Source organism: Cydia pomonella, chromosome 2 (assembly GCF_033807575.1).
Source record: "Cydia pomonella isolate Wapato2018A chromosome 2, ilCydPomo1, whole genome shotgun sequence".
Classification (NCBI taxonomy): Eukaryota; Metazoa; Arthropoda; class Insecta; order Lepidoptera; family Tortricidae; genus Cydia; species Cydia pomonella.
Window position 1 is genome coordinate 6,139,362 of NC_084704.1, and position 26,366 is coordinate 6,165,727.

General features: G+C 47.1%; 2 protein-coding genes across 6 annotated transcripts in view; one reads left to right on the plus strand and one right to left on the minus strand.

Moving 5' to 3' along the window:
* Nucleotides 1-2,114: 2,114 nt before the first annotated feature.
* On the minus strand, nt 2,115-21,574 carry LOC133532387 (uncharacterized). Of its 3 annotated transcripts, none has more exons than XM_061871002.1 (3): nt 21,165-21,574; nt 20,336-20,498; nt 2,115-3,693 (listed from the first exon to the last, which is right to left on the minus strand). In XM_061871002.1, exons 2-3 carry the CDS (start codon nt 20,493-20,495, stop codon nt 2,423-2,425), a joined length of 1,431 nt encoding a protein of 476 aa, XP_061726986.1. In that variant the 5' UTR covers nt 20,496-20,498; nt 21,165-21,574; the 3' UTR covers nt 2,115-2,422. The 3 variants fall into 3 exon arrangements, with proteins under 3 accessions (XP_061726986.1, XP_061726994.1, XP_061727004.1); XM_061871010.1 differs by lacking the exon at nt 21,165-21,574 and adding an exon at nt 20,996-21,157; XM_061871020.1 differs by lacking the exon at nt 21,165-21,574 and adding an exon at nt 20,808-20,966.
* Nucleotides 21,575-24,415: 2,841 nt separating this feature from the next.
* LOC133532401 (FHIP family protein AGAP011705) overlaps nt 24,416-26,366 on the plus strand; it is a 30,088-nt gene continuing 28,137 nt past the window's right edge. For 2 of the 3 annotated variants that reach the window (XM_061871031.1, XM_061871050.1), the window contains exon 1: nt 24,416-24,660. The gene's annotated coding sequence lies outside the window, so the exon portion shown is untranslated. Of the gene's footprint in view, nt 24,661-24,711; nt 24,751-26,366 lie in introns of those variants that run through there. The other variant, XM_061871041.1, reaches the window with a different exon arrangement.

The window sequence follows — 26,366 nt, forward strand, 5'->3', positions numbered from 1 at the left end:
TATAACCAATATCAATCTGCTTCTGTTATAATTTATCTGCTTAATAAATAGGTAGTTAAGCTGCAAAATTATTATATGGTCAGCAAGATTTAAAAATTTGTTGGTAGAAAAAAACATGTCTATAAGCAGTTTAATTGAGAAGTATGGATATTAAAGGAATATCTGATAATAAGGTGACTATTAAAGTTTGATTTGGAAAATCGGCAGAGTTGCAGGTGGAGCGAAATCAGCCCACGTGACGCGATACCACACCACCATCCTCAAGGTTACCTAAATGTCAAATCATTTAAAACAGAATCATAGCACCCCATTATCCACGTGGTCTTGTCTGTCCTAGCCCTAGAGAGCAATTGCGAAAACGGAGGCTTCATCAGGGTGCCATGAAAAAAATCACACAGAAACTAGACTATATTTTCAAGAGCAGACTCCAACTAAAACCTTAAAAGGTTTAAATTGGCTCGTTAGAAAAAAATTACGATCAAATGTCTAATTTAGTTTTAGTTTCAATTGTATATCGTTATCCTGCATATCGTCATACCAATACCTATAATTTTAGTTTAAAAAAGCTAGATATCTTAGCCGAGGGATATAACGATTCAACAGGCTTAACACCCCCTCTGAAATTATGCTGCCGGAGAAGAGTGTCAGGAATAATACATTGTTAATCAAGGGATAAAAGGCACCTATTCTTGCCGAGGTAGTGTCTCACTGCGTTCGAGCGCCAATTGTCCGAGACTGAAATGGCGTTCATTTTAAATATGAGGAAAGTAAAATACATTTGCATTTAAAAAAACACGGCTAAGTATAGACTTCAGCAGTATATCTTGAGGGTAAAAAATAATAATTCATGGAATGGGAGTTAATTATCAGAATGGAAATTGTACAACAAATCCATTTAAAACCAAAAAAATTATTGCTGAACGTAAAAAAGGAAAAACAACGTACTTAGAAAGTACAGTGCCCTAGAGCAGAAACGTATCATTTTCTGCAGACTCACTAGAACAACAACGACCCATTTTCAGAGTATGAGAAATGAAATAGTACATTAAGCTACAGAGGCCGGGAAACGAAGGGCCGTTTCTCGTCGAGATTTGTATAGTGTTTTTCTCAAACTTGCAATGAAATAATAAAAATAGGATGATGATGATTGTTTCATGTCCTAATGTAATAGGTTATTCAGTGCGTGGGGTATTGAAGGGGAACAAAAATCTGATTATTTAGGCGCTACGACGCACGCCGTAACGCTTTTTTTTTCTTTCTTTCCCTGTAAAGTTTTTTTCATGACTGACAAAAAACTTTATAGGGCTGTATCTCCTAAACCGTGCGTCGTAGCGCAAAAATATCAAATTTTTGTGCCCCTTAAGAAAACCCTGTAATAATAACAAACAAACACAAAAAAGAACAGAAAAAGAAAAGAAAAAAAAGCATAATGGCATAATTTTGCTTATAGGTTTTTTACGGTTGAATTGCCAAGACGTGCCATAATTTGACGTTTAAAAACAAAAGAAGGTTGCCTTACAAGCCTAGGTGTGTAAGGCTGTATCCTTTACATATCATCTTCACTCATCGCACCTGATATGTTGTATTTCCGGACCTAATTTGAAGTAAGTCATGTCAACATTTCATGGCAAGTTTGAGAAAAATAATTTGTTGTCATCCTGATTTTTACCTAAATTGATAATGGAAGTACCCTCAAAAATTCTATAAGTAGATATACTTACAAGTATAAATTAGTCATGTTTTGTAAAATACACATGTAGCCTACTCATAGTGTTGTGTTCCTGCCGGTGAGTAAGTTTGCCAGAGCCAAACGAGGGTGCGGAGTGTTAGAGTCGGCAACGCGCATGTAACTCCTTTGGAGTTGCAGGCGTACATAGGCTACGGAGACTGCTTACCGTCAGGCGGGCCGTATGCTTGTTTGCCACCGACGTGTTATAAAAAAAACATACTAATATTTTACTTTCCCCGTATTCGAAATGAAACTGAAAATGTTTAACTCGGGTAAAACTCAATTCGTCCAAGCGCCAAAATATATCGTCAGATTTGGCTACCTTTCATCCCTTGGTTAACAATTTTACTACTAGATAACTACAGTCAAGGAATTGTTTCGAGACTTGGTTGATACTGTAATATTTATTAGGATCGCTCCTATTTGTAAGACTCCAGATAAAACTAGAATCTCATAAGTAGGTACGGTCGAGGAAATTGATTCTTTAGCAATTTGCGGTTCAAGTAAATTTGGTTGTACATACTTATGCTATGAGCTTTCCAGTGTAAAGTGAACCACAACCTGCTAAAGAATCAATTTCCTCGACTGTACAATAAAATAGAGACTAAGATCATTTACATAGGTTTAAGTAGACACTGATTCTGTAAGATATCATACCAAACCGTAAGTACCTAAGTAGGTACCTAAATATTATTAGGGCACTAGGACTACACTAGAGGCATTTCTGGAATTTATCTCGCGTCGCGCTTTTGATGACGACTTTCGTTTCTTTTTGAAAGACCAAGCTTCATTATTGAGTATAGCCAAACACATCTCTATCTTGCTGTACTCCTCGCAGCTAACTGACAAGTTGTTTCCCTCTATCACAATCCTCAGTAAACCAGTGCGCCTTGGAGTTCTTTCTTGATCTTTTTGATATAATAACACATCGATAATCTTTGACAAAATTGTATAATCCAAATAGTTGTATCCGAGGTTCAACGAACACAAAGTTAAATTCCCAATAGAAAATGAACGGCCGTTTTTATAAACTGTATTAGACGGATCAGAAAAGTCTTCTACTACCACTCTTTCGTCAAAACCAGTTAAATTCACAACTGTCTTTGAATTAAATGAAGATTTTTTCTGTGGAAATTCTCTGTCTTTAAGATTCTTTCCATTTTCAATGCTCAAATTTGTATAGGTACTTGTTGGAGATTTTGGTATTGCTGCTTTCTTATTATAAAAATCTCTTCTCCTACGAATCCTTTCCTTAATTTCATCCGCAGTGAAAGGGAATTCTGATAAAGGTTCCAATAGATATCCAGCACCCACACTTGTAATGGTATTGCCACATAGATTCAAATGCATAATATGACGATTGGTTCTCAGTGAATGCCCTAGCGCGTGAGCGCCTATATCGGTAATTAAATTGCAAGACAAATTCAGAATACGAAGATTTTTAGAAGCAGGACCATTACAATCTAGGCGTTCAGCTATTTTCTTGCACACTATGTCATTGATTGTACACTTACTTAAAGAAAGGCACCTTAGTGTCGAAGCTTGGTCCAATAAAATATAGTAAGTCCCTTGGGTCACAAAAGTATTATCAAGGCATACATCCGTTAAATTTGAAAATTGCATCATTTTCACAATTTCAATAATGACGCTGGTGTCTGAACCTTTTCCTTTGCAGGTGAATTTGTTAAGCCTTGTATGATACGGAAGTGAGAGTGAGATGACATCAGTTAGCTCGCGGTTTATCGGAAAAGGACAGGCGTTAATAGCAATTTCTACCGCATGGCCGGCTCGGCTGTAAACTATCGTCAATTGTATGGTATTTTCTACGTCAATAAGGGATGTGTTTGTAGGTACCGTTGTTACTAGTGTGGGATTGGATTCGGTCTGGCGAACAGACACGGTGGATACCCGTGAAACGCGCGAACTACTCAAGAATCTGCTGTTGCGAGCTCGGGGGTATTCCTCTGAAAAATTAAATTCGGGTAAGAGATTACCTAAGGGCGTCGCCGTTGATGGGCTAGGAGGGGGGCACGGGCAGAGATGGGCTGGGGAGGGGGGGCATATATTTAGTTACACCATAGAGGTACAATAATATAGAGATGAAATGGGGGAGGGGGGATATGACCGAACGAGATAGTCTGACTGAACTTTCAGTAGGAGTAGCAGAGAAAGTGCTATTATTGTTTGTCTCACTTGTTCTTTCTGCCTACTTCTAATCAGTCCTAAGTGACGTAGACATTTTTTTGCTGCCTATCGTTTTTTATGTTGGATAACAATGAACCCGACCAAATTCTGAAGGTTGTTTCGGGTATGTTGTCAGGAATGTTATAAAATGGTTTTTATATGGCCTCAGGCATGTTTGCGCAAGCACGAATGGACGATTTTTATGCAATAATGAGAAAAAGAATCGCCTCTCAAATGCATCGCTTGCGGGGTAGCACCAACAGCTTGCTGCTAGATATAGCGGAGAGATGGGACTGTCCATTTTTTTGTCACTGGGCGTCAGCTCACCGTCCTGTGTATCAAGACCCTAAATGAAGCCGTGAGACCTAGGTTAAGATGTACCTTTTTTTTTTTTTTTTTTTTTTCTAGGGGGGAAAATGCATTCCGCATACCACCCGGGTGCGGGGGGCGACCCGAGTGGTTATGTGGGACTCCCGTCCAGGCTAATGAGGCCGACGGTATACCCACTAAAAACCCCCCATATGTCACCTCGCCGCCTTATTGGTGGGATTACGGGAACGCTTGCGCACTCATCCGCGACCCCACCGGCGGCAGCCGCCCGCGAGCGGCTCCCTCGCAAATGCCCGAAGGCCCTTCACGCTAGGCGCGCCAGATGGTTCGACGCGCCTTCCTCCTCGGCCTCCGTCCTGCAGTGTAGCGGACCCCCCCGAGCCCGCCACAAGGAGGCCACGGGCGCCAGAAAACTTCCAGCGCCCGGCGGCAGATGAGGTCCATGGTTCTGCCGCAAACCACAAACTCGGCTGCAGAGGACAGGGAGAACGGCACACCGTAATACCGACACTCCTCTTCCTCTGCAGCCCCACCAACGCCGCTACTGCGGAACGGCCCCGCCAAGGTCGCAGGGGATAGGGAGAGTGGCGCATCGTGATACCATCACGCCTCTTCCCCTGCGATCCCACCTCGGCCGTCGAGGATAGGGAGAACGGCTCACCGCAATACCGACACTCCTCTTCCTCGACGGTCCACCTCCAGCGCGTCACAAGCGGGCTCACCAAGCCCACTTGGAGCGTCCTCCTCGGGTCAGCCCGCACCTCAAACAGGCCGGCCCTGGTTGCCTCTTCGCTTCACCGTGGGTGACCAAGCCACGGCTACTAAGCCCCTCCACCACGACAAGGTGGGCAACCCGCGGGGGGAGGTTAAGATGTACCTTTTTTTTTTTTTTTTTTTTTTTCTAGGGGGAAAATGCATTACGCATACCACCCGGGTGCGGGGGGTGACCCGAGTGGTTATGTGGGACTCCCGTCTAGGCTAATGAGGCCGACGGTATACCCACTAAAAACCCCCCATATGCCACCTCACCGCCTTATTGGTGGGGTTACGGGAACACTTGCGTACTCATCCACGACCCCACCGGCGGCAGCCGCCCGCGAGCGGCTCCTTCGCGGATTCCCGAAGGCCCTTCACGCTAGGCGCGCCAGATGGATCGACGCGCCTTCCTCCTCGGCCTCCGTCCTGCAGTGTAGCGGACCCCCCCGAGCCCGCCACAAGGAAGCCACGGGCGCCAGAAAACTCCCAGCGCCCGGCGGCCGATGAGGTCCATGGTTCTGCCGCAAACCACAACTCGGCTGCAGAGAACAGGGAGAACGGCACACCGTAACACCGACACTCCTCTTCCTCTGCAGCCCCACCAACGCCGTTACTGCGGAACGGCCCCGCCAAGGTCGCAGGGGATAGGGAGAGTGGCGCATCGTGATACCATCACGCCTCTTCCCCTGCGATCCCACCTCGGCCGTCGAGGATAGGGAGAACGGCTCACCGCAATACCGACACTCCTCTTCCTCGACGGTCCACCTCCAACGCGTCACAAGCGGGCTCACCAAGCCCACTTGGAGCGTCCTTCTCGGGCCAGCCCGCACCTCAAACAGGCCGGCCCTGGTTGCCTCTTCGCTTCACCGTGGGTGACCAAGCCACGGCTACTAAGCCCCTCCACCACGACAAGGTGAGCAACCCGCGGGGGGAGGTTAAGATGTACCTAACCTAACCTTTTTTTTTTTTTTTTTTTTTTTTCTAGAGGGGAAAATGCATTCCGCATACCACCCGGGTGCGGGGGGTGACCCGAGTGGTTATGTGGGACTCCCGTCTAGGCTAATGAGGCCCACGGTATACCCACTAAAAACCCCCCATATGCCACCTCGCCGCCTTATTGGTGGGGTTACGGGAACACTTGCGTACTCATCCGCGACCCCACCGGCGGCAGCCGCCCGCGAGCGGCTCCTTCGCGGATGCCCGAAGGCCCTTCACGCGAGGCGCGCCAGATGGTTCGACGCGCCTTCCTCCTCGGCCTCCGTCCTGCAGTGTAGCGGACCCCCCCGAGCCCGCCACAAGGAGGCCACGGGCGCCAGAAAACTCCCCAGCGCCCGGCGGCAGATGAGGTCCATGGTTCTGCCGCAAACCACAACTCGGCTGCAGAGGACAGGGAGAACGGCACACCGTAACACCGACACTCCTCTTCCTCTGCAGCCCCACCAACGCCGCTACAGCGGAACGGCCCCGCCAAGGTCGCAGGGGATAGGGAGAGTGGCGCATCGTGATACCATCACGCCTCTTCCCCTGCGATCCCACCTCGGCCGTCGAGGATAGGGAGAACGGCTAACCGCAATACCGACACTCCTCTTCCTCGACGGTCCACCTCCAACGCGTCACAAGCGGGCTTATCAAGCCCACTTGGAGCGTCCTCCTCGGGCCAGCCAGCACCTCAAACAGGCCGGCCCTGGTTGCCTCTTCGCTTCACCGTGGGAGACCAAGCCACGGCTACTAAGCCCCTCCACCACGACAAGGTGGGCAACCCTACCCTACCCTACTTACCCTACTTACCTAACCTAACCTTTTTTTTTTTTTTTTTTTCTAGGGGGGAAAATGCATTCCGCATACCACCCGGGTGCGGGGGGCGACCCGAGTGGTTATGTGGGACTCCCGTCCAGGCTAATGAGGCCGACGGTATACCCACTAAAAACCCCCCATATGTCACCTTGCCGCCTTATTGGTGGGGTTACGGGAACGCTTGCGCACTCATCCGCGACCCCCACCGGCGGCAGCCGCCCGCGAGCGGCTCCCTCGCAAATGCCCGAAGGCCCTTCACGCTAGGCGCGCCAGATGTTTCGACGCGCCTTCCTCCTCGGCCTCCGTCCTGCAGTGTAGCGGACCCCCCCGAGCCCGCCACAAGGAGGCCACGGGCGCCAGAAAACTCCCAGCGCCCGGCGGCAGATGAGGTCCATGGTTCTGCCGCAAACCACAACTCGGCTGCAGAGGACAGGGAGAACGGCACACCGTAATACCGACACTCCTCTTCCTCTGCAGCCCCACCAACGCCGCTACTGCGGAACGGCCCCGCCAAGGTCGCAGGGGATAGGGAGAGTGGCGCATCGTGATACCATCACGCCTCTTCCCCTGCGATCCCACCTCGGCCGTCGAGGATAGGGAGAACGGCTCACCGCAATACCGACACTCCTCTTCCTCGACGGTCCACCTCCAACGCGTCACAAGCGGGCTCACCAAGCCCACTTGGAGCGTCCTCCTCGGGCCAGCCCGCACCTCAAACAGGCCGGCCCTGGTTGCCTCTTCGCTTCACCGTGGGTGACCAAGCCACGGTTACTAAGCCCCTCCACCACGACAAGGTGGGCAACCCGCGGGGGGTACCTAACCTAACCTTTTTTTTTTTTTTTTTTTTCTAGGGGGGAAAATGCATTCCGCATACCACCCGGGTGCGGGGGGCGACCCGAGTGGTTATGTGGGACTCCCGTCCAGGCTAATGAGGCCGACGGTATACCCACTAAAAACCCCCCATATGTCACCTCGCCGCCTTATTGGTGGGGTTACGGGAACGCTTGCGCACTCATCCGCGACCCCACCGGCGGCAGCCGCCCGCGAGCGGCTCCCTCGCAAATGCCCGAAGGCCCTTCACGCTAGGCGCGCCAGATGGTTCGACGCGCCTTCCTCCTCGGCCTCCGTCCTGCAGTGTAGCGGACCCCCCCGAGCCCGCCACAAGGAGGCCACGGGCGCCAGAAAACTCCCAGCGCCCGGCGGCAGATGAGGTCCATGGTTCTGCCGCAAACCACAACTCGGCTGCAGAGGACAGGGAGAACGGCACACCGTAATACCGACACTCCTCTTCCTCTGCAGCCCCACCAACGCCGCTACTGCGGAACGGCCCCGCCAAGGTCGCAGGGGATAGGGAGAGTGGCGCATCGTAATACCACGCCTCTTCCCCTGCGATCCCACCTCGGCCGTCGAGGATAGGGAGAACGGCTCACCGCAATACCGACACTCCTCTTCCTCGACGGTCCACCTCCAGCGCGTCACAAGCGGGCTCACCAAGCCCACTTGGAGCGTCCTCCTCGGGCCAGCCCGCACCTCAAACAGGCCGGCCCTGGTTGCCTCTTCGCTTCACCGTGGGTGACCAAGCCACGGCTACTAAGCCCCTCCACCACGACAAGGTGGGCAACCCGCGGGGGGTACCTTTTTTTTTTTTTTTTTTTCCAGGGGGGAAAATGCATTCCGCATACCACCCGGGTGCGGGGGGTGACCCGAGTGGTTATGTGGGACTCCCGTCTAGGCTAATGAGGCCCACGGTATACCCACTAAAAACCCCCCATATGCCACCTCGCCGCCTTATTGGTGGGGTTACGGGAACACTTGCGTACTCATCCGCGACCCCACCGGCGGCAGCCGCCCGCGAGCGGCTCCTTCGCGGATGCCCGAAGGCCCTTCACGCGAGGCGCGCCAGATGGTTCGACGCGCCTTCCTCCTCGGCCTCCGTCCTGCAGTGTAGCGGACCCCCCCGAGCCCGCCACAAGGAGGCCACGGGCGCCAGAAAACTCCCCAGCGCCCGGCGGCAGATGAGGTCCATGGTTCTGCCGCAAACCACAACTCGGCTGCAGAGGACAGGGAGAACGGCACACCGTAACACCGACACTCCTCTTCCTCTGCAGCCCCACCAACGCCGCTACAGCGGAACGGCCCCGCCAAGGTCGCAGGGGATAGGGAGAGTGGCGCATCGTGATACCATCACGCCTCTTCCCCTGCGATCCCACCTCGGCCGTCGAGGATAGGGAGAACGGCTAACCGCAATACCGACACTCCTCTTCCTCGACGGTCCACCTCCAACGCGTCACAAGCGGGCTTGTCAAGCCCACTTGGAGCGTCCTCCTCGGGCCAGCCAGCACCTCAAACAGGCCGGCCCTGGTTGCCTCTTCGCTTCACCGTGGGAGACCAAGCCACGGCTACTAAGCCCCTCCACCACGACAAGGTGGGCAACCCTCGGGGGGCCGCGGGGGGTACCTTTTTTTTTTTTTTTTTTTTTTTTAAGAGGGGAAAATGCGTTACGCATACCACCGAGGCGTTGGGATGGGCCCCGGTGGTTATGTGGGACTCCCTACCCATGGTGTACCCACTAAAAACCCCTCTATTTGCCGTCTCCACGCTATATGGCGAGGCCCCAGGGACGCCAAAGCACGCTTCCGCGACCTCGCCAGCGGCTATCCGGACTCCGGACCCGGCTTAGGAGAGTTGTGTGTGCCTCTCTGTCCTCCTCAGTGGATGCGTCTTATGATGCACCCATCCGCGCAGGGACCATTGTGTAGGCGACAGGCGACCCGAGCCTGCCGCCCACAGGTACCCCTATGGGGGAAGCCGACGGTCGTAAGCCAACCGCCGCCGCCCCACGCGTTTGCGGCGCATTGGCTGGGAGGCCGGATCTTCCTCCCTTCCGCGCTCGGCCGCCTCCTTCTGCGTCATCACGACCTCACAGAAGGAGGCTACCGCCTTCCACGATCTCTCACCGCCGACCATGGCTTCCACCACAGCTGGCAGGGAGAGATCATTTCCGACTACGGCCACGAGTGCGGCCCGCTGCTCAGCCCATGCGGGACACACCGCCAGCGTGTGTAGTGCCGTATCTTCGGCATCGCCGCACTCGTGGCATTCTGCCGTCGGTTCCCGTCCTGCCCTCCTCGACAGGTACCTCCCGAAGCAGCCATGCCCCGAGAGGATCTGTGTAAGGTGGAAGGAGAGGAACCCCTCCTTTCGTCCGACCCACCTCTCCAAGACGGGCCGGATGGCCTCAATGGTCCAGTGGCCCGCGCTCGGGGCCTCCAAACTCTCCTTCCACTTCTGAAGGAGCAGTAGACAGGAGTCAAGCCTCCACTGCCTTACCTCCTCCAGAAGTGGTTGCATTCCCCTGGCACGCGCCTCGGCGACACGCCAATAAACATCGGCCAGAACCTCAGCGTCTAGGTGCCAGGGTGGAGTCCCCGCCAGCACGCAGGCTGCACCATGGGAGACGGAGCGGTATGCCCTCGCTAACCTGACTGCCATGACCCGCTGCGGCCTCCGCAATTGGGCTTGGTTTTCGGCAGTCAGGCAGTCGGCCCAGATAGGCGCCCCGTATAGAGCCATCGACCTCACCACTCCCGCGTACAGCCGCCGACAGCCCACGTTTGGCCCCCCAACGTTGGGCAGGAGCCGACTGAGCGCCGACGCTGCTCCAGTCAGTTTGGGAGCAAGGGCTTTGAAGTGCTCCCGGAACGTCCATCGGCTGTCAAGGACTACGCCTAGGTAGCGCATTGTCGGCTTGACAGCGATGGCCGCTCCCCCCACTTGTAACATGGAACCCCTCGGAGGGCCCTTTCGGGGCCCGTGGAAGCACAGGGCCTCGGACTTGTTCAGGGCCACTTCTAGCCCCAGCCTCCTGATTCGAGCTACTACTGACGCCACTCCAGCCGTGGCCCGGATCGACGCCTCCCTGAAGGTGCTGCCACGGGTCATCACCAGGGTGTCGTCAGCGTAGCATACCAGGCTGACCCCCGGCAGGTTGCCCCCCCGTAGCACCCAGTCATATCCGATGTTCCACAGGAGGGGTCCCAAGACCGACCCCTGTGGAACACCGCACGTCAGCTCCTTCTCCTTCCACTCGCCGATTGCTGGGTACCTGACGGCTCTATCAGAAAGGTAATCCTCTACCGTCTTCCGCAGGTACTCAGGCACAGCGTGGTGCCGTAGTGCCTCCTTGATAGTGGCCCAGGGTAAGGAGTTAAACGCGTTTGCGATGTCCAAAGACACCGCCAACACTACCTCACCCCGGGACACTGCTCTGTCCGCCAGGGTCCTCACCTGCGCAATGGCGTCAATGGTTGACCTGCCCTGACGGAACCCGAACTGGTGGTCACTGAGGTCCGGTCCTACTCCGACGAGATGCCGAACGAGTCGAGCAGCCACCACGCGCTCAAACAGCTTGCTGGCCTCGTCCAACAGCACTATGGGTCTATAGGCCGAGGGCGAGGCTGCTGGTCGCCCCTCTTTTCGCAGTAGGACGAGTTTCCCCGACTTCCACGGCCGAGGAAACCGCCCCTGCGCCAGGCATGCGCTGAAGAGCGCTCTCATGCGCGGTTCGAGTGGGCCCAGGGCCAGAACCCAGGCTCGACCGGGGATTCCGTCGGGGCCAGGGGCAGTGTTTTTGGCTCGAAGCCTTAACACCGCAGCCCCCAGTTCCCCTTCCGTTACTTCCGGGGCGCCATTTGTGTCTGCTACCCTACCTGTGGGGGGTGGCATATGCGGAGGTGTATGACGTTCCCTCGTCGGAAACAGGGCGTTGACCACTTGCTCGAGGAGTTGAGGCTGCAGACTTTGCGTGAGTGGTGGTGCCCAGGGGCGAAGCTTGCGCCTCACCATCTTATACGGCCTCCCCCACGGGTCGCTGTTTAGAGTCTCCAGCATCTCCTCCTCGGCTTGGTCTTTTGCCCTGGCGATTGCCCCCTGCAGCAACTTGGTGGCCACCGAGTATGCGGCGTATAGGCGCTCCTCCTCGGGCACGTCTCGTATGCGCCGCCTCCGGCAGTGTGTGTACCGGCGTCTCGCGGAGACGCAGGACTCGCGTAGCTGCGCAAGTTCAGCGGACCACCAGTACACTTTTCGCCTTGGGAGAATCGGGCCGACACGCGGCATGGCCGCGTCACACACCTCCACCATTGCACTCCCCATGGCCTCCGCTTCCGCGTCTACCTCCACAGGGTCCTCGGGAATCGGCAGCCAGGCTTTCACCATGGCTGCCTCTTCAAATACGTCCCGGTCCAGTCGTTTGATTGCCCAGCGAGGGCCATTTTCTCGCCAGGGTCGCCCCAGGCCGCTCGGGTTGGCCGGAAGAGTGGAGATCTGGAACCGGATGTATCGGTGATCCGACAGCGTCTCCACATCCTCCAGCACCTCCCAGCCTTGAACACAGCGCGCCAGGGTAGCGTTGGCGAATGTGACATCCACAATGGAGCCGCCCTGTTGCCGCACGCACGTGTTGGATGACCCTCGGTTTAGGACAATCAGCCCAGTCGAAGTAGCCCACTCCTCCAGTTCAGCCCCAAAGACGTCTGTCGCCGGCGATCCCCAGGATTTGGACTTGGCGTTAAGGTCGCCAGCCACAAGCAGCTTGCCAGGGCGATTTCTGCCGATCACTGACCCGACCTCTACTAGAAACTGTTCGAATTCGGCCAGGGATCGGTTCGGTGAGAAATACGCCCCAACCACCATTGTGTCGCCAATCCATGCCGCGACATAACCGTGGCCCCTTTCCACTCTATGAAGAGGCAGAGGACCGGCGGATGAGTTGGTGACAATGGCCGCCAGCCTATCCAAGTCACCGGCCCAGTTGTCCCTGGGTGGGACGGAATAGGGCTCGGCAATGATCCCAACCCCAATCTGCCATTCCGCCAGGCTTTGGGCCAGCAGGTCCTGGGCTTTGGCGGACCTGTTGAGATTCGCCTGAAGTATCCTTGTGGCCATCTTAGTCCTCAGTCAATGTTGGCTCCTCCTGTACCGCGTCCACGATGGCAGTGGGTGGGTGGGTCGGCTGCGAGGGGGCTCGGGAGCCATCACTAGCCGTGGCCTTCCGCCTTTTAGGTGGGGCGGAGCAGCTTTTGCTCCCAACCACGTGACCAGCGTCTTTGTTGGCAGCCGCACAGATGGTGCAGTGAGGCGTCGCTGAGCACTCCTTCGCCTTATGTCCTGGCTGACCGCATCTGAAACATTGGTCAGACCTATCTACGGCGGAAGGGCATTTCGCCTTCACATGGCCTGCTTCCAGGCACCTGTAGCACCTTTGGGGGCGAGCATCAAGTACTTTGACCTGCGCTGATACCCATCCCACCAGCAGTCTACCCGCTACAGCTACTTTTTTGGCGGCAGCCACTGGGCAGCGAACCCAAACCGTGCCTAAGCTCCAGGGGTCCGCCTTAATTTCGCCCACTTTGACGTCCCGGTCTGGACAACCTCCGACTTGTGCTATTGCTGCGGCGATGTCTTCGGCCGCCACCTAGTCATCCAGCCCGGATATGCGAAGTTCAGTGCATTTTGTGGGCCTCGACACCCGAACCTCCTCCGGGTTGAACAGAAAGCTAAGCTTTTCAGCCAATCTGTCTGCCTTGGGTCCGCTATCTGCACCCGGCACCTCAAGCATACGTGCGCCGGTGGCCGCCACCTTGAACCGGACTGATTGGATCTCCAGCTCAGCAAGATTCACCTTTTCTCTTGCCTCTGCGATCAGGCTCTTATAGGTTATACCCTTCTCCTCAGCCGTAGGCTGCAAGGATATAACAACGGCTGTGGAGCGAGGTGGCCGTAACTTGCGCTTGCGCGCTACTTGTCCTTTCGGTCGCGCTGGCGTTGGACCTTTCGGCTCCTTTTTCTTAGTCGCGGCTGGTTTATGCTTCCGTGGAGCTTTGGGAGCGTCAGCTGCTTGGCCCCCGGCCGTCTTTTTGGCCTTTCTCCCTGTCGCCTTCTTCCAACCATCCTGCAGAGGGGGAGGAGTGGGCGCAGCAGGTGCAGTAGAAGCCTGCGGTATTTTTCTAGCTGCCTCTTTGGCAGCCAGACTAACTTTTTTGCGCTTATTTTTTTGTTTTGCGCTCTGTGTTCCTTCACGGTGGGCGGCCTGAGACTCAGTTCCCAGTTTCGTCTCCATTGCCGTCGCTGGACCTAGTGGAACAGGGGTGGAAATCGAGTCTTGGCCACTTGTTCCCGTAGGTGTCGTCTGTTCGACCCACCGGTCGGAGGCCAGTGATGGTCGCATCCTTGGCTCGGGAAGGAGGCGACTTTCGATGCCTGCCAGTCGAGCGTTAAGCATTTCTCCAAATTGAGCCTGGCTCGTACGCAGCGCTTCTGCCACGATCCGTTTAATTTCGGTGTCAGTGGCCACGGCTGGCTGGCTGCGTATTTCTTGCACCTGCCTACGCAGCTCCGCCAGCTGGCAAGTAAGCTGTGCGTTTGCCGCCTCCAAGCGCGCAACCTCTTCCGTCGCAGTGCGTGCTCTCAGTACTTCGAAGGCGTCACTGATGGTCGCTACAGATTGATTCAGGAGCTTTTGGTGCGTGCCCTTCAGGTGACCTGACGTAGCGATCACGTGTTTTACTGCACTCAGAGCATCCTTGACCTTTAATTCAGTCGCCACCATTGTTTGTGCCTCCTGGCCGAGGCCTGGTAGCTGCCCACTTTCACGGCGGTCAGCTCTCTCCTTCGCCGCCTCATCGGATGATGCAAGGAAGACCGTCAACGCCTTCTCCGTCTCGAGCTGCTTGGCTTGCGCTCTTTCAGCCCGGAGCTCAGCCTTTAGGAATTTCCTAGCCCCGAGTCGCGTGGGAGTGCTAGACCCGTTGTGGGACTCGCGATCGCTCTCGGAGCTTGGGGTCCTCTCGCCAGCCGCTCGTTTCTTCCCCCTTTTACGCCAGTACTTACCGGCGGGGTGGCCTCCTTTAGTTATCCCCGTTTCTATGCTAACCACAGAAGAATCAGACTCCAGCAAACGAGGGGGTCCGACCTCTGTGGTCGCGTGGGGACTCGCATTTACTATGAAGATGCGCTCCAGTGACACCCGGCACTCTCGCACTGGTGCCACAACAGGTTTCTCTACGTGTGCCTTTGGGGCGCTCGCCTCCGCTGGGCCCTCGGTATCACCGATGTCGGTGTCCGATTCTCGGGGGGAGAAGAATTCTCCCCCACTGGGCAGGTCACGGCTGTCCACCCTTGTGGGGGAGAAGAACTCCTCCCTCCCAGGTGAGAGGATGGCATCCGCGGCACGAGCTCTCCTCCCACAGAACACCCTCGTGGGGATCGGTGTGGGAGTCCGCACGTATTCTTGCGGTACCACGGGTGCTTGCTCCTCTCCGTCCTCGTCATCGGGGACGGCATGGCTAAAACGCCCTCGATTGTCCCGAAGAGGGCGGAACTCCACCGGTGGGGGGTTTGGAGATGTGGTCGCACCATCCACGTCCCCTCCTCCGCGTAACCTTAAAACTAATCCGCATGCATCGATGTCCAGTAAACATTTGCCATGGTCGTTGGTGTCCGTCCTAGAGTGGTGTGCCCCCCCAGAATACGGTGGGCGGCATGTCACCACAGCGCGGGCACTTGCCCGTTCTGTGGTGACACAGAGGATTGGAACCTCCTGGGGTAGTTTTTTCCATTTCTGGCCACTCATTTTGTTTGCTATTTTTAAAGGGGTGTGCTCCCCTTCTGACGTTTGGGACTGGGCTCCCCCCAGCCATGCATCCCATCGGCACGCCAGCCACACCTTAGGATTGGGGTTTTTTTTATAGTGGTTAACTCCACGTGACCCTCCTCTCAGTGAGAAAGGTCCTCGGTCCGCTCAGTGCGGGTTACGAGTTGCCCGACGGTGGCCGCAGCCACAACATCGCGCCAGGTGGACTAAGTCACCTATGGCAGCTCTTGCATAGAGCGCCAACTCCGTCCCAGTGGGACCTGGCGTCTCGCACTGTGCCCTCTGCTGGTTTCAGAGGGACACGCGGAGCCGCCCCCCGTGTGCTGCTCTTAGTCTGGCCCCTCTCCTCAGGCCTGTCCGGCTTGGGAGGCCCTATCCGGCATAGCCCTGAGGGTCATTGGAGCACGCAAGCCCCTTCACCACGGCAAGGTGACAGCAATCGAAGGGGTCGCGGGGGGTACCTAACCTAACCTAGGCTAACCTAACCTAACCTAACACTAGTATTGTAAGTCTGTATATAACTAACAATCTATGGGCAAATTGGCCTGAAATAAAGAAATAAATTAAATTAAAATTAAATTAAATTTAATTTTGTTGCATTGGGAATGTTCTGTCCCTATGCAAGCGGTATAGGGAAATATGCGGGATACAAAAAACTGAAGGTGAAAACCTGAAGGAGATTGTGAAAAAAGTCGCTGAAAAAATAAACCAGGACCCCGACGACATCTTACAAACATACAGAAAAGCCAGTAAGGCACCAGATGGACAGAATAGGAACTTGGCCACAGTAGTGACCACTACTACTAGTGTGACCACACTTCGCGAAGGACGGCGGGACAAATGGCTGGACGAATCCAAAACCACCACCCTCACGGGACGCGACTTGGGGAGATCGGACGATTACAGGATTTTTATGCGTGAGGCCTTGTCACCCACGACCGCATACCTACTCTGGAAAGCCAAGTCGGAGTTAAAGGAAACCAATATGTATAAGTTTGTATGGTGTAAAAAAGGATGCATACTCATCAAGAAGGACGAGCAAGGTAAAACACATCCTATAAGATCGGTGAGTGATATTGAATATTGGGCTTCCAAAACGGATTGACTCTTACCTATAAAGACACCTAAATGCCTACCTAAAGAAAAATAGTTAAATGTCTAGCTCATTCAACGTCGACGAAGGTACTTTCAGCAGTTGGAACGAATATATAAGTGCTATTCCAACAGGATGCCGATATCTTATTACACTGCATGTAAATATAAGATCGATGTTATTAAATTTCTCACAATTAGAATATATAGTTACACATAGCAGTCGCGTAATAGATTTAATTATACTTACAGAAGTTAACATAACCGATACATGCAAGTCATTATTTAATTTAGAGGATTATAATATGCATACTAATCTTAGAAAACACCGGAAGGGCGGCGGAGTGATATTATATGTACGCAAAACCATCTCATTTACCCTGATCCCTCATGTGTCTGTATACTTTGAATCGCTATGCGGGCGCATAGACATAAATAATAAAGAAAAAATCTGTATTTGTGCGGTGTACCGACCGCCCGATAAATGCAAATCGCACTTCGTAAACGAGATATGTACAACTATAAACCACATCTCAGACAAAAACAAATTGATAATTATTGGAGATATGAATATCGACTTGAAAAAACAAAATAATATTAATTCTATGTATTTAAATAAACTTTCTGAACTAGGACTAGAGAGTGGCATAACTCAATTCACTCGAGAGGAAAGTAAAGGAAACGTTATATCAAAATCCTGTATAGATCATATTTTTTTGAGGCCGACCAATTGCCACTCTGTACATACCGGGGTCATTAACATATCTATTGCTGATCATTACATAACAGGCTGTGCGCTAGCGATACCCGGCGCAAACGCCCGTGCGCCCGCGGCGCGATTAATCACCGTGCTAGACAACGATAAGGTCGATATTGCGCTGCAGCAGGTTGAATGGGATGAAGCACTCGCCTTCAATTGTCCGAATAGAATACTTAACTTTGTTAAAGAAAAAATACAAAATGCATACGATGAATGTAAAAAGACTATACGGTGTAAAAATATAAAAACAAAATGTAAATGGGTAAATAAAAAAATGTTAAGAATGTGTAAACAAAGAGATAAAATGTACAAAATTTGGAAAAAAGCTCCGGAAAAAATTGAAAACAGAATTTTATATAATAAGTATCGTAACAAAACAAATAAATATATTAACTTTATTAAAAATAGGTACATTAAACAAGAAATTAGTAAAAATTTTAAAAACTCAAAAAAAATATGGCGCACAATTAATGAACTGTGCGGCAAAATAAATTATTCTATTGATGATGTAATTATGAAACATTTTAAAATGAATGAAAGAGAAATATGTAGTAATTTTGCCCAAGAATTTCATAATAATGTAAATAAAATATCTGTTGCATGTAAGACACAAATTCTGGACCATACTGGGTTTGCCGGGGGCGCAGATGTTTCAATGAGGGTTAAAAAAGCGACATGTAATGATATTTTTAAAATAATTAAAAGTTTAAATGATAGAAAAAGCCCGGGTTATGACAAAATTCGAGTCATAGACATAAAAAAAAATTGTCGTAACATTACACCAATTCTTACTCATTTAATTAACACCTGCCTTGCCACATCTGTATACCCCGACGAACTCAAAACGGGTATAATACGCCCTATTTACAAAAAAGGAGCACATACAGACTATAACAACTATAGACCAATTACTATATTGCCGTGTATCGACAAGATAGTTGAGAGATACCTCGGTAACGAAATCAGTAACTTTTTGATTCACAACAATATAATCAACAGTAAGCAATACGGTTTTCAAAAAAACCGAAGTACCTCTCAGCTACTTTCTGACTTTAACAATGAAATTAACGAGCACATGCATGAAAAAAGGCATGTACTCGTTGTTTTCATTGATTTTAGCAAAGCATTTGAAATGTTAGATTATGAAACATTGTTTTACAAACTAGAGCAGAGCGGTATACAGGGCCCTTTGATTAAATTGTTAAAAAACTATCACAAAAATAGACATACATTAGTAAAGATAAACAACACATACAGTGACGAAATAAAAACCGAAAAAGGCACGGCTCAAGGATCTATAATCGGCCCAACTGAGTACTTGCTGTATGTTAACGATATGTGCAACATAATAACTAAAGGCTCTGTCTATCAGTTCGCGGACGACACATGCATTATCACAGCCGACCGCGACATAGCTACCGCCGAGCGCACAATGCAATCTAATTTCAACACCATCTGCAAATGGGCGCACGACGTTGGTTTAGTAATTAACGCGCAAAAGACGAAAATAATGCATATTCGTTCGGCGCACAATAAAACTGCTCGTGATATTACTGTGGTGGCACACACACATAGCTGCCTGCACCAGCAGAATATCACAACGTGTAACTGTGAAAATATCGAAGTGGTCACAGAACACATGTATCTCGGGTTAATAATCGACCACAGATTCAACTGGGGGCCGCATATTAACTATGTGTGCGATAAGTTAAGAGCCATTCTAAGCAAAATGTCAATCCTAAGGTATAAATTACCGTACAAAACCCTACGTATGCTGTACCTAGCCCTCGCTGACTCTGTGATCGGTTACGCTTTGAGTACTTATGGTAAAACCTATAAAACATATATAGAAAAAATATATAACTTACAAATAAGATTATTGAAGACACTTGTACCTCAGTATATCAAAAAGAAATACGAAACAGATTATGCACAACTTTTCAAATACTGTAATGTACTTCCGGTTCAAAATAAGTGTAAACTAGCCATACTAACTGAAGAATATCACTATGTTACTAAACTAAAAGTAAACAAAAGATGTACAAAACTAAGAAGTCTACAGAGACAAAACAAATATTGTAAACCCAAATATAATAACATATATGGCACTAGGCTGTATACATATATATTACCTAAAATATTAAACGATTTGCCAGAAGATGTTCGTGTAAAGTACTTAAATGGTAAACATATAAAAAAAGTAATTAAAATGCACTTATTGACATCAAACGACACAAGCTACTTATACTAAGAATCCTACAATGTTTTCTTTTTTTTTAAATTTAGACATAAGACATTAATATATGTATTGTTCTCTGAACTCCCCATCGGCACACAAACCTCCTCAAGGTTTTGCCTACGATGGGTCTTGTATTAAATTATAGACTGTAAATTGTTTGTTTATTCAATAAATTAAAAAAAAAAAAAAATAGCACATTTACCTATACGATCCTTCCATCTATGAGTTACACATTTTATTCTCTAGGAGAGAGGGCACCTGCCCCCCTGCCTCCCCATGGCGACGCCCTGACGCACGCACGGTGCATAACCTATATGTTCTTCCGATAGGTTCTATTCTAAGGCCGTTCAGAGTTATTTTATAAACGCAAGTTTCTAGTTGCATATTGTTACCAATTTGATTGAAAAAACGCAGCTTGGTAGACTTTACCCTTACCCGCTAAGCATTTTTTTATTTACTGTTTGTTTGAAGATGCACTTGTTAATAATCTTGGTCATATAGCACGGGAGAATCGGTTGATCTAGGTGCAAGTGCAAGAGATTGGATGACAACGGTCATTGTACGGTCACGTCTGAAAATATCGATACGAACAAAGTGCCCAAAATATGTAAGTATACGCTACCCTAATATATGGGCCATAAGGTCGTGTATACATATTTTTGGCACTTCGATCGTGTCGAGGTTTTCAGACGTGACTGTAAGAAGGGGCAGTAGGGCTGCGACTATAATATATATAAGTATAATGTCCCATTTTCTTGGGAGAAAAGTGTCTAAATTACATATATTACATTCACTCACCTTGTTGCACTCTTTTAATCACCACAGTTTGTTCTGACTGCAATTTCATGAACATCCACGGTATATAGCGGTCCAGCTCTATGGGTGTGGGATCCGTTTTCCTGTAAGGACTAGGGCTTCTTGCAGCTGGTGACCTTGATTTTGGCTTACGTCTATCCATTATCTAAAACAAAAGCATAGGTACTTATACATATTAAGGGCTCCTCTACACGATGGCCCAGCGTAGGCCAGTCTAAGGGACGGAGCTATGAGGTGGAATGAGATAGCAATATCACTTACTCCCTCTAACGCATAAATGCGTCCCTTGGACTGGCCTGTGCTGGGCTATCGTGTAGAGGAGCCATAATATATAGGTAGGTATAATTAGTCGATTACAGTAACCACCTGTAGTTAGCCTAACGTGTATCCCATGAATTGGGCGTAATAGTGATATAATTAGACCAAGGTAAGTAAGTTTAAACGTCAAACTTACATGAAATTATGACGTGTAAACAACACATGCACAGTCTGGGCTATCAACATCGCTGCCTACTTGCTGCTTGGTCTAACTTTAAGTATGATTTGTTTGGTTTTTGAATAGCTTAAATAATTAAACAATAAATAAATCGCTAAAGGAAAAGTAAAACATAGACCACTAAAGTTGTAGGCGTAAGTAGGTACCTATGTTTTGGGCCATAACCATAAGGTCGACTTCCATAAATATAGGTAGTATAAAGTTATCTATCACGTATTGTTTCTAAAATAATTTCAATAACTTTTAAATTTCCAGGAACTTGTAATTCGTTTTAGTGTAGCTACAACAATTGTATTAAAATTAAACATTACTTACGAGGCTTACGAATTACGTCTAAAAAAATATAGGTATACGAACACGACAGTCTACTACAAACTACACATATAGCATTTTTCAGTCCATTCCATGCCGGCTGCCGCATAGATTTGTTTGAAAATTTAAAATTACAGCAAAGTGATGCACATGGCGCCATCTAGAAAATGATGTAAGAACTATGAAGCTGCCAGTCCTACTGCTACATAAAACACATTCTGAAATAAATGATATATGATTTATGATTCTCCTTTAGATTTCGTTATAAATTGGTTGTATCGTTATTTAATTTTATTAATGCATTGTACGTATAATATATGTAATATTTTATTTATGTAAGGAAATTCCGAATTTCCCAAGTGGCAAGTCTCGTTATACATGGTAACAAAGTGTATCAAAAATCAAAATATCTAATCTGTGAAGTGCTGTCATGAGTTGATGTCAGTGTGACCATATGTGGCAGGATCCTGCCTTTTTGGCAGTTTTAGCCCTTTATTTTACTCTCTGGCACTATAGTGTGACTTTTTAGAAATCTGGCAGTATTTGGCAGTATTCAGACTATTTAGCAATATAAGCTGGCAGATTTGGCAGTATTATAAAAGGAGGAGGGTGCAATACCCAAAATGGAAAAAAACAGTACTTAAGTATGAATTTTAAAATGCCTATGGCAACACTGGCAACGCAAAGACGTTGGTTCGGGAATTTCCCGTAACATCTATGGCTGAATTTGTAGTTCATTCCATTGTAAACCGTATGGTACTGAGCATAATGTTTATTATAATATCTTTGTTTGTCAGTTGTTTGTTTTTCTAATTAGTCTGTGATTAGTCTGACTAGAAAAACTTCGGAGACACATTTATTGTTTCTAATTTCGTGCGGTGTGAGTGTATTCCATTCCTGATTTATCATGAAACGTAAATATGAACGATTATATCGTGTAGAGTGGGAGCAGGATCCATCACTTTCGTCCTGGATAACAAAAGCGAAAGATGAAGATGTTGCATGGTGTAAAGCATGTAACACTAAGTTGACGCCTAGATTGTCTATCATAAAAGAACATGCAACTACTACTAAGCACAAGAAGAACATGATTGGATACAGTGGGCAGTCATCGGTAAATATACAGTTTTACATAGGTATAACAGGAAAATTGTAGGGAGCAACGTTCGTTGGTAGGGAGTACTAGTAAGTTAGTAGTAGCATTACTATTTAAAAAAATTATTGTTTCAGGTGCAAAAGTTTTTTAAAACGTCTTCACTAGAAGATCAGGTGAAAAAAGCAGAGCTCAACATGTGTGCTCTGTTGGTAGAACATAATTTACCCTTTCGCGTCATGGATCATATGAGTGAAATCATTTCAAAATGCTTTACCAATCCAGAGGTAGCAAAATCTTTCTCCTGTAAACGAACCAAAGCAGCTGCGGTAACATATAATGTTTTGAAGCCGGAACTGGAGAGGGAAATGCAAGCAGATTTAAGATCATGTCAGAATGTTAGTAGCCGTGCACCAGTGTATTCTTTGATAATAGATGAGAGTACAGACGTTTCATCGACGAAAATGCTTGTTATAGTAACTAAATACTATTCTGAGAAATCACTAGCGTTGAAAACGAAATTTCTAACTATAATTGATTTAGAAGGGGAATCGGCACAGGATTTGTTTGACGCTCTTTCAAAAGCTTTACGTGATTCAAACCTTGATATAAAAGATGCAGTTGGTTTCGGAGCCGACACTACCAATGTAATGTTTGGTGAACATGGCGGAATCATTGCTAAAATTAAGGATGTGAATCCGCATTGCTTATTTATCAAATGTGTCTGTCATTCTACGGCTTTATCCGTTAGTCATGCAAGTAAAGACACATTACCAAGAGCTCTGAATCAAATAGTCAAAGAAGTGTATGGGTATTTTGCTCACAGTAGCAAAAGGCAGAGGGAATTTTCGGAGTTCCAAACGTTTGTAAATACAGATAAACACAAAATACTACAACATTACGATATTCGTTGGCTGTCATTCCACTCCTGTGTCAACAGAATTCTTGAGCAATGGGATGCGCTAAAACTTTATTTTCAAGGCCAATATTTGCACGACAAAAATATATCCTCTCAATTTTTATTCGAAAGCTTTAACAACAACATATTTAAACTATATTTTTACGCACTTGACTATATTCTGCCTATTGTCAATAAATTAAATACGGTATTTCAAGGGGATTACACGACTGTACACTTGGTTTATAAAGACGTGTCTGAAATGTTTATGGCATTGTTAAGCTGCTACATGAAAGTCAATTACGTTAAGAGTACAGACCCACTACTTCTAGATCCGACATCCAGCGTTAACTACTTACCTCTGAAAGATATGTATTTAGGTGTTAATGTCAGCAGAGTAATCACTGTTCTAGCAAGAGATATAAATCTGAAACCTGCAATACAAACGTTTCTTGAGCATATGCAATCATTTCTCATTCAACTTTCAAGTCAACTTAAAACTCGTCTGCCATTAAACGACCTTTTTAAGCAATTACAGTTCTTAGCTCCTCAAGACGTTGTACACAAGGAGTTTTCTTCGATTGCAAATGTTGTTACGCAATTTCCTAATCTTGTTGATGAACATACGATTCAAAAAATTGATGATGAATACAGACAATTAAAACTTGACAAAGATGTTAGTGATTTATTAGAATCTGGTGGAAGTAATGCAAAGCCAATTCTAGATATTGATAAATTTTGGGGTGCCGTTGGTAAAATCCGAAATTCAAATGGAAACTTAAAATATGTTAATGTTTCTAATTTTGTAAAAGGTTTGTTGTGTTTGCCAATGTCGAATGCTTCTTGTGAAAGGATATTCTCGCAAATTAACCTCATAAAAACAAAAACTAGGAACAGATTTATTAATAAACATGTCGCCTCAATTTTACATGTTAAACAGGGCATTAGTGAATATGGTGACTGCGTTTCATTCCAGCCAACTAATGAAATGATTAAACAAATGACAAAAGCGATGTATAAAGAAAGTGATGAAGAAGAATTCGATGCTAATACGAATGTATAATTTTATTTAGTTAACGTTTTGTCTTTAAGATTAATTATAATAAATAAAACTACAAAAAAACAATGTGTCTGTTTATTTAAAATTTTCTAATAATTTGGCATTTTTTCGGCATTTTGTGCTTTAGAGTTTGGCAGGATTTGTCAGTTTTCTTGCCCAAGTGGGGCAGGATCTCTAATTTGAAGTTGGTCACACTGGTTGATGTGTATTTTGTTGCATTCCTTTTTCTACGAATTGTAGATTTTAATCGTTTTGCATATTTTTAAATGAAACTCCACTTAAAACAATTGGATAGTGTTTTCTGTCGTATCAGTGTTGTTAAACAGTGGTCGAAACGAGCCACCTTGTAGTGGCGGGTGACATAATTTTCGTATTGCGTATCATGTAGTTTTTGTGGTTTATTTTGTGGCTTGCAGCATCTATTTTCGACTCGAGAATCGTCCGTAAGGTTTGTATATTTATGTCATTTACGCTGTCCCCGCTCAGCCGTTACGTAGTCTTTCTATAATGTATGGAAAAACAGTGTTAAAACTTTTAGGTAAAGACTACTTTAATGTCAAGGTTCACAAGTAGTCATGCTTACCCTTGATGTAATTTAATCTCATACATATAACATGAAGTTGTGTAAAAAAATATCTTTTTATCACGGAAAAATATGAATGTTTTTATAAGTCGACACTTAGCTACAGAATACTTTTAAACAATCTTTTAATGTCCTCACTTAGATAATATCTAAGAATATTGTCTGAATTTTAAGTACAATATGCTATAGTAATGTACGGACTGTGCATATGATTTTTCTCCATGGTTTTGTGGCGGCATTGTTATTATGTTCACACAGATCAGATTTCCCCTCTATTGTAGTAGATAGTGAAAGTGGACTGTGTAATTATAATTTATTTCGCAATTCATTAGGCTGTTGGTGATATGGTTTTCCTGTTCAGTGGGTACAGTGCAAATAATAAACTTGATAAACATTTGTAATGTAATGTTGTTATAACAGAAATAATTAATTGACTAATCATAACACTAGCAAATTACTTTCATTTATTATGTGCACGTTTTACTAAGTTGTTTTAAAATCATGATTGTATTAATAATTAACCTTCACATTAGTAATGAAATAGATTACCTGTGCAAAAGAATTCCCAAGTATTGGAAAAAGTAGGTATTATCCCTTCATGCGGCACATTTTATTTTTATTGAACAAAACATAACAGTAGCTTTATTATTATCTTAAAAAATCATGGATATATACACAATATATATTATAGTAATAGATATAAGTTAGATAGTTGATAGTTGTAGGAGGCCTTTTGCCAATAAATGGCACACAGACAGGATAAAAAAAAATATGCAAGAAATGTAGAAAAATTGAAAATTTACTTTACTGTCTGAAATAAAGGATTTATACATTTATACAATAGATAGTTGGAACCAATCATCTATATGGTTGGCGGAAACTTATTTGTGGGAAAACTGGTCAATCGGGCAGCCTCCCATTTACCATCCAAACACCAATTTTCCATTCGACATAATATCAGAATGCTGTTTCCAATTACTTAAAAATAAAAAATCTACTTCCACATCAAAGATTTCATTTCAAATTATATTTTTACATTTGTGTCAAAGTCTAGTCAAAGGTCCGACTTTGTCACGTACCATACGGACAAGATTTGCTTGTATCTTTATATGAATAACCTGACAAAGCATCCTTATGGCAGGCAACAAAGTGGGACTTATTGCTTGGAAATGACACATTTCAAGTATTGTTAACAATGTTCTCATATTTCATTAAAACAGAAAGCTCAGCCTGGCCATTGAAAATCCAACCTTTTGTTAAATAAAATAAAAAATAAAAATGATTTAATTTAGACTCATAGAATATCTTGTTAGTCTTGTTAGGTACACTGCGGCCATTTTTAGAAACTGCCATATTAAAAAGCATAATATAATAATAATAATAATAAAAGCCTTGTATTCAGACAATTTTTACATTTACAAGTTTAAATTGTACATTTCTTATTGAATATTTAGTTTGACATAAAATTTACTATTTCAGACAACATCGGTTTGGTCTGTATGCCATTTGGCAAAGGCCTCTTCCATCCCTTTCCATTTTTTCCTATCTATTAAAAAGCATATGGATGTACA